This window comes from Bufo bufo, chromosome 3, assembly GCF_905171765.1.
Source record: "Bufo bufo chromosome 3, aBufBuf1.1, whole genome shotgun sequence".
NCBI lineage: Eukaryota > Metazoa > Chordata > Amphibia > Anura > Bufonidae > Bufo > Bufo bufo.
Window position 1 is genome coordinate 439,651,753 of NC_053391.1, and position 15,119 is coordinate 439,666,871.

At 45.3% G+C, this 15,119-nt stretch overlaps 1 protein-coding gene across 2 annotated transcripts in view; it reads left to right on the plus strand.

Moving 5' to 3' along the window:
• Nucleotides 1–2,417: 2,417 nt before the first annotated feature.
• TBC1D8 (TBC1 domain family member 8) overlaps nt 2,418–15,119 on the plus strand; it is a 97,406-nt gene continuing 84,704 nt past the window's right edge. For both annotated transcript variants that reach the window (XM_040425026.1, XM_040425027.1), the window contains exons 1-2: nt 2,418–2,549; nt 2,645–2,817. In XM_040425026.1, the coding sequence (XP_040280960.1) occupies nt 2,691–2,817 (127 nt within the window). In that variant the 5' untranslated portion in view covers nt 2,418–2,549; nt 2,645–2,690. The remainder of the gene's footprint in view (nt 2,550–2,644; nt 2,818–15,119) is intronic.

Sequence of the window (15,119 nt, forward strand, 5' to 3'; positions counted from 1 at the left end):
AGGCGGACACCCGAACGCTGCAAGCAGCGTTCAGGTGTCCGCTCACTGAGCGGAGCGGAGGCTGAGCGCTGGCAGGCGGATGCATTCTCAGTGGATCCGCCTCCACTGAGAATGCATTAGGGCCAGACGGATGCGTTCGGGGCCGCTCGTGAGCACCTTCAAACGGAGCTCACGAGCGGACACCCGAACGCTAGTGTGAAAGTAGCCTAAAGTGGCAGGACTATGTTCTTATCACGGGCATCTATGCCCCTTTTGATGCAACCCATTATCTTATTGGCCTTGGCAGCAGCTGCCTGACACTGGTTTCTACAGCTTAGTTTGCTGTTCACTAAAATTCCTAGGTCTTTTTCCATGTCAGTGTTACCCAGTGTTTTACCATTTAGTATGTACGGGTGACTTGCATTATTCCTTCCCATGTGCATAACTTTACATTTGTCAGTGTTAAACCTCATCTGCCACTTCTTTGCCCAAGCCTCTAATCTATCCATATCCCTCCCGCCGATCCGCTGTTTGAAAAGGCCGCGGCGCTCCAGTAGTGCCGCGGCCTTTTCATTGTTTACCGCCGGCCCACTGACGTCACGACTAGTATCAACTAGCGTAGGCGGGGCTAAGCTCTGTTCACTTGAATGGAGCTTAGCCGCGCCCACGCTGATCGGCGGGGGTCCCGGAACCCCTTTAACCTTTTATTCCCATAAGGTTTGTACCTCCCACAATTAGATTTTAGGATGCTTTTAAAAATATATAGACTTTGTCCCAGTTAGTTAGGCCAATGGCATCTCTTAGTTGGCTAAATTTTGTTTGGTATTTTTGTTCCTCCCTGAAGAAACACTCTTTTGAATGACAATTGGAAGGTTATTACTTTATGGTCACTATTTCCCAGGTGTTCCCCGACCTGCACGTCTGTTGTTCTGTCAGGTCTATTGGTTAATACTAAGTGCAGTATGGCCGTCCCTCTAGTCGGGTCCTGAACCAGTTGGGAAAGGTAATTGTCTTTGGTTATTGCCAAGAACCTGTTTCCTTTATGAAATATACAGGTTTCCGTTTCCCAGTCTATATCTGGGTAGTTGAAGTTCCCCATAATAACCACCTCATTATGATCTGCCGCCTCGTCTATCTCATTTAGAAGTAGATTTTCTGTGGACTCTGGTATATTAGGTGGTTTATAGTAAACTCCTATTAGTAATTTATTATTGTTTTTGTCTCCATGTATTTCTACCCACAGTGACTCCACATGTTCATGTCCCTCACTTATATCTTCTTGGACTGTGGGCTTTACATATGACTTTACATAAAGGCAGATTCTCCCCCTCTACTTTTTTTTTTGCGATCCTTGCGAGTCATAGCTATCACCCAGTCATGTTTCAGTTATTCCCACTATGTCATAGTTCTCCTCACACATCACTAATTCCAGCTCCCCAGTTTTATTAGTCAGGCTTCTGGCATTAGTATACATACAATTAAGAGGTTTATGTACATTTTTTACCCTACACCTTTCCTTCTGAACTGTTCTAGTCCCTCCTTCCATTCCTCCCCCAGTCCCACTAACTTGCCCCCGGTCTCTATCTGCACTATCTTCCCCTCCTATAGTGTAATTACCCTCCCCCCAGTCCCTAGTTTAAACACTCCTCCAACCTTCTAGCCATCTTCTCCCCAACACAGCTGCCTCTTCCCCATTGAGGTGCAGCCCGTCCCTACGATAGAGCCTGTAGCCGACAGAGAAGGCGACCCAGTTCTCCAGGAACCCAAACCCCTCCTTCCTACACCAGTTCTTGAGCCACTTGTTAATCTCCATAATCTCCCGCTGCCTTTCTTGTGTGGCCCGTGGTACAGGCAGTATTTTGGAAAACACTACCTTTGAGGTCCTTGCCTTAAGCTTGTGACCTAAATCCCTGAAATCATTTTTAAGGACGCTCCACCTACCTCTAACTTTGTCATTGGTTCCGATATGGACCATGACCGCTGGATCTTTTCCAGCCCCTCCCAATAATCTGTCAACCCGATCCGCGATGTGTCGAACTCGAGCGCCAGGAAGATCCCGGTCTTTGTGACAGATTGCCTTATCTGTACCCCTAATAATAGAGTCTCCCACTACCAGCACCTGTCTGGCCTGCCCTGCTCTCCTGCTTACTGGAGCTGACATTCCCCTGGCGTATATGGCGTATCCGCCCCTGCTAATATCTGTTATCATTGCCCCCTGTAAATATTCTGCTAATTACAGGAATGTGTGGTAGAAATCATGGCTTGTGGGCAGCAGGGCACAAGCTGTATGGAGGTGAGCACTATGATTGCACAGGCGGTGCCATCCACCTCCTATACCATTGATGGTGCTTGTGAATGAGCCCCAGTGATGACTGTGATCAGATTCTTATTCCCAGGAATCTAAGAAGCCCAGAGCAGAGGATGGGAGTGATAGTGCAGGCACAGTCCAGGATCCGTACAGGGCTGGCTGGGGATGAACTTCCTCTCTGGATGCCGGAACTGTACGTGTAGTGCAGGCGAGGAACAACAACACGGACTGGCACCGTGCATGTCAGCGGCTGCGGGCACAGGTAGAAAACGGGGGTTGTCCCGGCGGACTGCGTAGTGTATGACTATGCTCGGGCAGGACACGACCACTATGCCCTCACTGCTCTCTCTCTCCCAGGGCTGCAGGACATGAGGCGGGAGTAGCGGCCGCACACACGGGCGAGATGTGGCTGAAGCCGGAGGAGGTCCTGCTGAAGAACGCGCTGCGGCTATGGGTCACCCACAAGTCCAACCAGTACTTCATCCTGCAGCGCCGCCGCGGACATGGGGACAGCGCGGCCAAGTTCACGGGTGAGTCCACACAGGCCCCAGCACTGAGCTGCATGGCCATGAAAGGCAGTGTATTCAGTCTACTGGGGGACCTTCTCATTCCGGGGACCTTTATATGTCTATGGGCTGAAAGGTAATGGGGGACCTTCTCATCCCGGGTACCTTTATATGTCTATGGACCGAAAGGCAGTGTATTCAGTCTACTGGGGGACCTTCTCATTCCGGGTACCTTTATATGTCTATGGGCTGAAAGGTAATGGGGGACCTTCTCATTCCGGGTACCTTTATATGTCTATGGGCTGAAAGGCAGTGTATTCAGTCTACTGGGGGACCTTCTCATCCCGGGTACCTTTATATGTCTATGGACCGAAAGGCAGTGTATTCAGTCTACTGGGGGACCTTCTCATTCCGGGTACCTTTATATGTCTATGGACCAAAAGGCAGTGTATTCAGTCTACTGGGGGACCTTCTCATTCCGGGTACCTTTATATGTCTATGGACCGAAAGGCAGTGTATTCAGTCTACTGGGGGACCTTCTCATTCCGGGTACCTTTATATGTCTATGGGCTGAAAGCTAATGGGGGACCTTCTCATTCCGGGTACCTTTATATGTCTATGGACCGAAAGGCAGTGTATTCAGTCTAATGGGGGACCTTCTCATTCCGGGTACCTTTATATGTCTATGGACCGAAAGGCAGTGTATTCAGTCTAATGGGGGACCTTCTCATTCCGGGTACCTTTAATGTCATTTTTATTTAGTTCCCCGGGGGTTACCTGACGTTCTGCCTGTCCAGCTGTGACATTTTTTGCGGCATTTAAAAATGTCGTACATCAAAAGTCATAAAACTGATCTAGTTGTTGAAACAGCCCTACTTTTCACGCTATTTTTCTATGTGGAGACGTGTAACTCAGAAAAAGTGGCACGATTAGTTGCCCGTTACACTAGCGGCTTTTTCACGTTAGAAAGCTGGCGTAGCAGTCTTGATAAATGTCCCCCAATATCCATACATTTATACCAGTCGTTCCCTTACCCTATGAGAGACGCCAATGATTGAAAGCGCCAGGCTCTTTGGTCCTGTATGTACAGAAGGGAATGATGGGCAGGGGTGGATTGGCCATAGACGCTACAGGGGGCCACCCAAACCCTGCTTTCTGCCACTGACTTTGTGACATAATGAGCTCTCATCAGTAATTAACACTGGTGAGGTACTCGTGTACCCAGCCAGTGACCGCACCACAATGCCCTCCTGAATTCAACTGCTGTGGCCCTAACCTTACCTCCTATGCCCCTGCTCGATAGACGACTAGAGGAGGAGGACAGAAGATAGTAGATATTGAGGGACAGCTTTTGGGGCAGTATATTGTGCTACACTGTGTTACTTGGTTCTGCTTGGACGGTATTTTGCGCTATGGTATTATTGACCCTGCCTACTTGTGTTACCTCACCTTCTGTTAATTTAGACCCTCCTACAAAATGGGGCCACTTTTAGTTCCCAGATGATGGGCACCAGTTCTGTGGATCTGCCCAGGTCCCAGCAATCAGACTTCTAGCAGTGAAACATTTATGACGTACCCTATGCACCAGTCTTGGGTCTTACAATGACAGTAAGAGCTAAGTGGTCTTCCATGTAAGAACCATCATTAGAACAGTTCTCCAGTTTTCCTGATCTGTCCTGTCTAAATAGGCCATTGATGTTTAGTTATGGGGGTTTGAAGCTTGGGACCCCTGCGGATCATCAGAGTGGCGGGTGTGTGCAGTCGTGCCGCTCGGTGATGCTAAGTGTTCCTTATTGCAGCACCGCCGGGTACTGAAATGGTCATTATTGATCTTTATATGTTACACGCTGAAGTGATAATGAAAGGGGTATTCCAGAGTGAAGCATTTGTCATCTATCCACTGGACCATGGATGGAGCACATGCCCTTCCACTTCATTCAAACTCCATGGCACGGATGTAGTCTTTGAATGGAGCGGCAACTCCCTATATGGTGTGGTGCCTCTTGGCGAGTTAACACAAGACTGTATCCATGCCACCTTGGAATAATAGCTCTGTAGATCCTTATTGGTCGCAAGGCGATATAATTTATATACATCACACCCAGAGTGTAACTTGGGGGCTTCAGTGGGTGATGTTAGACATCTGTCATCATCCCAAATCAAACTAATACAGAGCTGATTACCGTGACCTTCTTGATGATGCTCCACCTGTAAAGTCAGGCGAACTCCCAAATCGTAAAGCAGAAAGATAGGTGCAAACAATCCAGGAACGTTGTACAAAAGGGTTCTCTTCCACCAACCCAAGGATCCAGTTGTAGTTCCTTAAAGGGGTTTGTTCACTTGAAACATTTTAAAGGGGTTGTTTCACTTCAGCAAATGACATTCATCATGTAGACAAGTTTGATACAAGGCACTTACTAATGTATTGTGATTGCCCATATTGTCTCTTTTGCTGGCTTAGTTTATTTTTCCATCACATTATGCACTGCTCATTTCCAGGGGCCACGACCATCCTGCAATCCAGCAGCGGTGGCCGAGCTTACACACTATAGCAAAAAGGCATCGGCCTCTCTGGTGGCCGAGGCTCTGGGAGTGCACCTGATATCTGTGCAGCATCGGTGGCCATAACCCCTGGATACGAGCCGTGTATAATGTGATGGAAAAATGAATCCAGCCAGCAAAGGAGGCAATATGGAGAATCACAATACATTAGTAATTACCTTGTATTAACTTTCTCTACATGATGAATGCCATTTATTGAAAAACCCTTTAAAGATCCCCTTTAAATCTGTTGGTAGGAAGGCCTCCGGTTTCTCGCACATAATGTAGTTCCAAGATTAAAAGCATCGATGGGACATAAGACCTGCTGATTGGCATCACCTCGTGTTTTACTCTTGGAGACATTCCTCTCTAGATTCTTCCTTCTAGGAAATCCTAAAGAGAAAAGTCTTGAAAATTTGGATTTAGAGAACCACACCTGGATTCTTGGGTTGATAGTAGATAAGCGATAGACTGCATCGTGACTGTTAGGGTTCATGCACATGACCGTATTTTCTTTCCGTGTCCGTGCCGTATTTTTTTGAGGACTGTATACGGAACCATTCACTTCAATGGATCCGCAAAAAAAAAAGTTACTTTGCTTGCGTTCCGTTTCCGTATTTCCGTTCCGCAAAAAAAAATAGAACATGTCCTATTAATATCATCTGCATTACGGACAAGGATAGTACAGTTCTATGAAGGGCCAGCTGTTCCGTTTTGCAAAATACCGAATTCACACGGATGTCATTCGTGTTTTTTGCGGACCGCAAAATACATACGGTCGTGTGCATGAGCCCTTAAAGGGGTTTTCCGTTGTAAAGTATTGATGGCCTATCCTCAGGGAATGAAACCCCACCAATTAGCTATTGATGTCATTTCCTCAGGATTGGATACTGTTATTCTGGAAAATACCTTTACAGCAAACCTCCAGTTTCACAAGAAAAACAATTAACCTGCAGGAATTTTTCCAAATCTTTGTATTGGCAAACTTTGCTGAGAATTTGAAGTATAGACCGGCTGAGGCCTGTGCTGTGGGCCGCATCTAATGAAGTACCTAGCGTCCCAGGTTGGGCGGCAGCTATCGATTTATTTTAGTACTCAAGTATTCTATCGCTTAATCCAACAATTAGTCGAGTACTATAATAAGAAAAAAACTAATTAAAAGGACGTTTTCCTTTATAAAACCTCATCAGCCCCCCCCACCCCAATGCTGACATCAGCGTTTCCTTCCCCCCCCCCCTGACCCAGTGCCATCAGGCTCTCCCCACGCCCCCCCCCTCCGAGCCATAAGTTCCCAACGCCAGTGAAATAAAATACTTACCTCTCCGGTAGGGGCGCTGTCGACACTCCCGAGATCTTCTATCTTCTTCTACACGCGCTGCACTGGGTCCTGACGGCACACAGCGTCAGGTCATAGTGCGCGCTTACGTGCACTAAGTCCTGACTATGTGTCAGGATACAGTGCGGGCCGGCGGGTGACCACGGAGCGGTGAGTAATAGCAAGCGCTTCACTCACGCTCTGTGGTCACATGAGACAAATTTAATCTTGCATCGAGTATTTTTTTGTGTCAAGTTACTCGATTTAATTGAGTAATCGTTTCAGCCCTAGTCCCAGGCTACTGTCTTCAGTGCACTGAGAGCCCACCAGTCTGTCATGCACGTGAATTATCATATATATTTGCACAGCAGGGACTACTTCCCTTGTAAATAGTCATTTCTGTTATTTCAAAAATCTATCAATGTACACTGGTCAGGATCCCCACAAATACTGGACTGCCGACCCTCATTAGGGGCCCTTATATGGATTTAGGCCTCATGCACATGACTATATTTTTGTAGTTTGAACACGGACCCATTCATTTCTATGGGACCGCAAAAAATGCGGCCAGCACACAGATGTCTGCCTTTGAAGAGCGCTGAATGGTAATACAGCGGGAGGTATATGTGAAAAAGATTCAAGAAATCCAGCTCCACTTCGATAAAAGGAATCTTTATTTTGCTTGCGGTATAATCTCATCCAGTAGTTACAAAAAGTCTTGTCTACGCGTTTCGGTCTACCAGAAACAATTCCAGCCCTTCCTCATGACACAGTAAGACATTAAAAGTGCCACCTTTTAAAAGGGAAACTGCACCTGTCTTCACTAAGGCTCCATTCACACGTCCGTGCTGTGTTGCGGACCCGCAAATTGCGGATCCGCAACACACCCGCCCGGCACCCCTATAGAAATGCCTATTCTTGTCTGCAGCTGCGGACAAGAATAGGACATGCTCTATCTTTTTGCGGAGAATGAATGGGTCTGCACCCGTTCCGCAAAATTGCGGAACGGATGCGGACCCATTTTGCGGACGTGTGAATGGAGCCTAATTGTGTTCACATGACTGCAAATGCCCTCAAAGGAATGCCAAGCCTTTAAACAACTCTTCTCATGAAAATAAAAAAGGAAAAAAACCATACAATACATAGTAAAAGAAACCATGCAAGAAAACACATGAGGTATATACTGGCTAGGAAAAGAATAGAATATAATAAAAAGGAGAGATTGTGTTCCTGAAAAAGGAAACCTACGGGGGCTCTGAAGGTGTGAATTATTGTTGCAAGATTAAGTCCAAACGTTTATTCAGACCATCTGGTTGGCGCGTATTTAATGCAAAAATCCAGAAGGACTCTCTATTTAGTAATTTTCTTCTGTGGTCTCCTCCACGTTTGGGCAAAAAAAACTCTTTCTATGCCCTGTACCACCATATCCGATGTGTCCCCACCATGGCAAACAGCAAAGTGCCTCACCATTGCGATTGCCATGGTGGGGCACATCAGAAATGTGTTTGCGTATTCTGGCTTTGATGGCATTGATGGTACACCCCACATACTGCAGCTTGCATTTTTTGCATGTAATAAATAAACTGCATGAGTTGTGTTACAGTTAAGATACGATTTCATTTGAAAAACTGTCATTTGAAGCTGAAACAAAAGTCTTAAAGAGATCGACATATGCGTGCAACAGATGCACCTATGATGTCCACACCTATAGCTCCCTTTGGTCTTAAGCCAGACTGGTTGCGATTTTTTTCTCCTCCTGGTACAGACTGGGGCTGACATAGTTTGCGATTGTGGGCGCTCTTCTAGCTGCACATTGGACCCCATCTGCAACTATGTCCGTCCATTCCTTGTCATCTGCCAGGACAGGAAAATGTTTTTTATAATGCAACATATTTGTTTAAAGGGCTTCTGTCAGCCCACTAAACCGTTTTTTTTTTGTTTACTAATAATCCCTACACTGCGAGCTCTGCATACATAAGTTAAATAATCATTTTTGTTCAGTTGAATTTGATAAAAAGCGATTTTTAAAATATGCAAATTACCTTGCTACCAGCAAGTAGGGCGGCTACTTGCTGGTAGCAGCCGCATCCTCCGACCCTAATGACGCCCCCTCCGCATTGTGATTGACAGGGCCAGGGAATGGAATCATTCTCTGCTGGTCCTGCCTGTTAGCATTCAAAATCTGGCGCCTGCGCCGCGGCCGTACCTATCTTCAATCTGCGCAGGCGCACTGAGAGACGACCACTCGCTCGGCCGCTCCATCCTCAATGCGCCTGCGCCGATGACGTCACATCTACACCCGGCGCAGGCGCATTGAGGAGAGAGCGGCCGCCTCTCAGTGCGCCTGCGCAGATTGAAATACGTACGGCCGCAGCGCAGGCGCCAGATTTTGAATGCAAACAGGCAGGGCCAGCAGAGAACGATTCCGTTCCCTGGCCCTGTCAATCACAATGCGGAGGGGGCGTCATTAGGGTCGGAGGATGCGGCTTCTACCAGCAAGTAGCCGCCCTACTTGCTGGTAGCAAGGTAATTTACATATTTAAAAAATCGCTTTTTATCAAATTCTACTGAACAGAAATGATTATTTAACTTATGTATGCAGAGCTCGCAGTGTAGGGATTATTAGTAAACAAAAAAAAACAAAAACGGTTTAGTGGGGTGACAGAAGCCCTTTAAACTCTGTACTGTATTGTGTAACAAACAGATTGTTCTTCCTGTTACTATTACTTTGAGAGTTTTTGTTGTAATTTTTATTTCTGTTAGTAACTGTACTGCGGGGTTCCCCCCCTTCAGCACATTTTCCTGTCCTGGATAAACCAGGGATCCTCTTTCAATGTTTGACACCTGCCGTATTGCATCCTCAACTTGTTTTGCGCCATAAGCTCTTTTGTATAGTCTGTGAGAGATATTTTCAGCCTCAGTCATGAAGCTTTTTTCATCCGTGCAGTTTCTTCTTGCACGTATTGTCTCACCCCTTGGTATATTGGCTATGACATGTTTAGGGTGACAAGATGTAGCATGTAGTGTGGTATTCCCTGCCATGGGTTTTCTATAAGTGCATGTGAGGACTTGATTGGTGGAGGGATCCCCCCTCAGGCGCAAATCCAAAAAAGAAACCTCCCGTATATCATGGTGGACACTAAAGGAAATGGTGTCCACACAGGAGTTGATATAATCACAGAAGGATGGTATGGCCGCCACATCACCCGTCCAATTTAGGATCAGGTCATCAATGTAACGGCCATACCACCTGATATGATGCCAGAAAGGGTGGGTGTCGATGAGGAGAAAGCTCCTCTCCCACCATGCCATGAAAATATTGGCTATGGAGGGAGAGAACTTGGCCCCCATCGACACCCCCGATATCTGAAGATAAAACTTGTGGTTAAACATAAAAAAGTTGCGCCTGAGGAGGAAGTCCACCACCATAAGTACATATTCCTGCAAGCCTGCAGTAATATTCCCATATGTCTTTAGGAACCAGGCTAGAGATCGTATATTAGTGTATAAAGACACCTTTAGTGTCCACCATGATATACGGGAGGTTTCTTTTTTGGATTTGCGCCTGAGGGGGGATCCCTCCACCAATCAAGTCCTCACATGCACTTATAGAAAACCCATGGCAGGGAATACCACACTACATGCTACATCTTGTCACCCTAAGGCTACATTCACACGTCAGTATTTTTCTATATCCCGATTTTCGGTCCGTTTTTTGCGGATCCGTTGTTCCTGAAAATGTTTCCGTATGTCATCCGTATGTCATCCGTTTTTTGCGGATCCGCAAAAAACGGAAACCTGTATAAATTTCAATAAGCAAATAAAGTTGTTTTAATTTCTTTGAAAAAAAATAAAAATGTAATTTCCAGGAACGGAATCCGCATAAAACGGATGACATACGTAATGACATCCGAATGTCTTCCGTTTTTTGCGGATCCATTGACTTTGTATTGTACCAGGATCCGATTTTTGCGGAAAAGAATAGGACAAGTTTTATATTTAATCAGACATGCGGAACGGAACAACGGAAACGGACAGCACACATTGTGTTGTCCGATTTTTTTTTTTTTCCAGGACCTATTGAAAATGAATGGGTCCAGAACTGGTCCTGATCTGTTCCGCAAAAAACTGAACAGATCAGGAAAGAAAAAACGGACGTGTGAATCGACCCTAAACATGCCATAGCCAATACACCAAGGGGTGAGATAATACGTGCAAGAAGAAACTGCACGGAGGAAAAAAGCTTCATGACTGAGGCTGAAAATATCTCTCACAGACTATACAAAAGAGCTTATGGCGCAAAACAAGTTGAGGATGCAATACGGCAGGTGTCAAACATTGAAAGAGGATCCCTGGTTTATCCAGGACAGGAAAATGCCCTGAAGGGGGGGAACCCCGCAGTACAGTTACTAACAGAAATAAAAATTACAACAAAAACTCTAAAAGTAATAGTAACAGGAAGAACAATCTGTTTGTTACACAATACAGTACAGAGTTTAAACAAATATGTTGCATTATAAAAAACATTTTCCTGTCCTGGCAGATGACAAGGAATGGACGGACATAGTTGCAGATGGGGTCCAATGTGCAGCTAGAAGAGCGCCCACAATCGCAAACTATGTCAGCCCCAGTCTGTACCAGGAGGAGAAAAAAATCGCGACCAGTCTGGCTTAAGACCAAAGGGAGCTATAGGTGTGGACACCATAAGTGCATCTGTTGCACGCATATGTCGATCTCGAAGACTTTTGTTTCAGCTTCAAATGACAGTTTTTCAAATGAAATCGTATCTTAACTGTAACACAACTCATGCAGTTTATTTATTACATGCAAAAAATGCAAGCTGCAGTATGTGGGGTGTACCATCAATGCCATCAAAGCCGGAATACGCAAACACATCTCTGATGTGCCCCACCATGGCAATCGCAATGTGTCTGCAGCCAGTCTGCATTTTGCTGTTTGCCATGGTGGGGACACATCGGATATGGTGGTACAGGGCATAGAAAGAGTTTTTTTGCCCAAACGTGGAGGAGACCACAGAAGAAAATTATTAATACTGGATTTTTGCATTAAATACGCGCCAACCAGATGGTCTGAATAAACGTTTGGACTTAATCTTGCAACAATAATTCACACCTTCAGAGCCCCCGTAGGTTTCCTTTTTCAGGAACACAATCTCTCCTTTTTATTATACTCTATTCTTTTCCTAGCCAGTATATACCTCATGTGTTTTCTTGCATGGTTTCTTTTACTATGTATTGTATGGTTTTTTTCCTTTTTTATTTTCATGGGAAGAGTTGTTCAGAGGCTTGGCATTCCTTTGAGGGCATTTGCAATCATGTGAACACAATTCGTGAAAACAGGTGCAGTTTCCCTTTTTAAAAGGTGCCACTTTGAATGTCTTACTGTGTCATGAGGAAGGGCTGGAATAGTTTCTGGTAGACCGAAACGCGTAGACAAGACTTTTTGTAACTATTGGATTAGATTATACCGCAAGCAAAATAAAGATTCCTTTTATCAAAGTGGAGCTGGATTTCTTGAATCTTATTCGCATCTCTGCTACCCGGGCCTGACTCGGGCTTTCCGTGCTCACAGGTGAAGGAGGGGGCAGGTGAGAGCTGCTGAACTTTCCTTTTTTATTTTGCTGAGGATGGTTAAAGGGGTTATCCAGGTAAAGATAATGATGACCTATCCTCTTCCTGATGATGACTGCCTGCACATTGAACAGAATTTTTGCCCAGATTTGCGTGCCGATTTCTCTGCCTTTCTGCACCAAACCCACATGTGTTACTTGCAGATTTTCCCACAATCTCGCCCTCTGCATTGCAAAGGGTGAAAGCCGCACTACAAATCCACAGAACCGATTGACACGCTGTAGATTACATGGCAGGTCAATTTACACATGACCTTTGTAAAATCTCATCATTCACTTTTCTGGTACTGTATTAGGTACTGTAATCTGCAACGTGTGTATTAGGTACTGTAATCTGCAACGTGTGCATGTAGTCCGTGTACCCGATAGGTGTTTAAGATTAATAAACAGGGGTAAAACACAAGTAATTTGCCAGTTCCTTATTTACATTGGCATCTACTACAATTGCCACCGACAAGAATAGGCATTTTCTATAAGTGCCAGCAATGTGCAGTCTGCAAAATGCAGAACGCACATTGCCGGTGTCTGTGTTTTGTGGATCCGCAAAACACACAGTGACGTCTGAATGGAGCCTTAGGGGCTGAAAAGTATCCCAGAGAAGTCAGGAAGATCATCTGGCAGTTGCCAGCTCTCTTCAAGAGTTATGTCTGAAAACGGACAGCTGCAATGGGGAGGATTTCTGTAAACTGGTGTAAAAGACAAATAATGCAAATGCCTATAGCAGCCAATCAGAGATCAGATTAGCTTTAAAGGGCTTCTCCGGGAATTTACTTAAATATTACTTCATTATAAATATATTCTCAAATACCTTTCATTACTTTCTGCAAAGTCAAAAGTTTACATACATTTCATTAATATTTGGTACCATTGCCCTTAAAGGGGTTCTGCAGTTTGTTTAAACTGATCGGTGGGGGTCCGACACCTGGGACCCCCACCGATCAGCTGTTTGAGAAAGCAGCGGCGCTGACGTCACAACTTGTATCACTGGCCTGGGCGGGGCTAAGCTCCATTCAAGTGAACAGAGCTTAGCCCCACCCAGGCCAGTGATACAAGTCGTGACGTCACTGGGCCAGCGGTAAACAGTGAGAAGGCCGCGGCGCTGCTGGAGCACCGCTGCCTTCTCAAACAGCTGATCGGCGGGGATCAGAAGCTGATGATCTATCAGAGGATAGATCATCAGTTTAAACAAATTGCAGAACCCCTTTAAACTGTATGACTTGGGTCAAACGTTTTGGATATCGTTCCACAAGCTTCTCACAATAGTTGGTCAGAATTTGGGCCCATTCCTCCTGACAAAACTGGTGTAACTGATCCATGTTTGTTGGTCGCCTTGCTCGCACCTGCCTTTTCAGCTTTGCCCATAAATTTTCAATAGGATTGAGATCAGGGCTTTGTGATGGCCACTAGAGATGAGCGAAATTTCATATTTCGAAATTCGTTCACGCTTCGTTTGGTGGTAAAAGCAGAATTGTGTTATGTATTCCTTTACCACGGACCATAACGCAATTCTGTGACTGAATGCATAACTGAATGCCTTTTAGAGGCATTCCATTAATCATGCTGTCATAATAGAAGTCTATGTGCTGCAAAACGGATCCGTCCCGTTTCCGTTATGCAGGAGAGTATGATGGCTGGACATTCCCATCTTGTTTGTACTTGCGTATAATTGTTTGTACAGATGAACGAGCCTTTTTAGGTACAGATGTAGCAGGGTTAGCACTAAAGCTCTTAACTCAAATTTCTTAACTCATTGAGTTATTTTGAGACAAAAGCCATTGAAAATCAATTGAAGGTGTTTGCTTAACGCATTTAGTTTAGATAACACGTCTCATAAAGCATGTGTGTTGACTCTACTACATCCGTATCTTGAAATTGCACCCAAGGTTAAGCCAGACTTGTGCAAGTCCACAATTCTCTTCCTGATATCTTTAAAACTTTCCCATGATGCTACACAAAGAAGCAGTGTGTTTCAGGTGTGCGTTTAAATAAATCCACAGGTGTAGGGTTGTTGCGATACCAAAATTTTGATTCGGTTTCGATACCATAAAAAAAGTATTGCAATACTCAATAACATTCGATACCACGCAAAAAAATAAAAAATTTTTTTTTTTAAATGCAGCGTGCATTCTGCATTTTATGGAACGTCTATAGAGCTCTAATAGGGTGAATAGGACTTCACACTCTCCCTGCTGCCCTGTGCATAGTTAACCCAGCAGCAGGGAGTTTACCATGGCAGCCAGGGCTTCAGTAGCATCCTGGCTGCCATGGTAACTAGGGCTGCAACGATTAATCGACGTTATCGATAATATTCGATAACTGGATTAATTGTCAACGAATTCAGTTATCGAATAATCGGCCGATTCGTTGCAATGCGGGCGGTCGGGTGCTACGCCTGCGGCGTAACGTCACTTACTCACGTGACGCGCAGGCTCTGCCTGCTTCATTCATAAAGTAGGCGGAGCAGGCGCGTCACGTGAATAAGTGACGTTACGCCGCCGCCCGCTCTGCCTGTTACTGGAGCTTCATTGTAAGGTAAAAGAAGATGCAGTGATTTAAAGTAAAAGTTACTGCCGGTTAAGGAATACTGCTGTGAGCGGCGGGGCCAGGGCTGTTATGGGAGGGGGATCTGTGTATGGCACTGTTATGGAGGGGATCTGTGTATGGCACTGTTAAGAGGCAGTAGCGCAGCCTAGTATGGATAAAGGGCAAATACCGATACCGGGAAAAAAGTATGGATTGGGTATCAATATTTTGACACCCACAATAACCCTACACAGGTGTGTCTCTAATTAACTCAGATGTTGCCAACAAACCTAACAG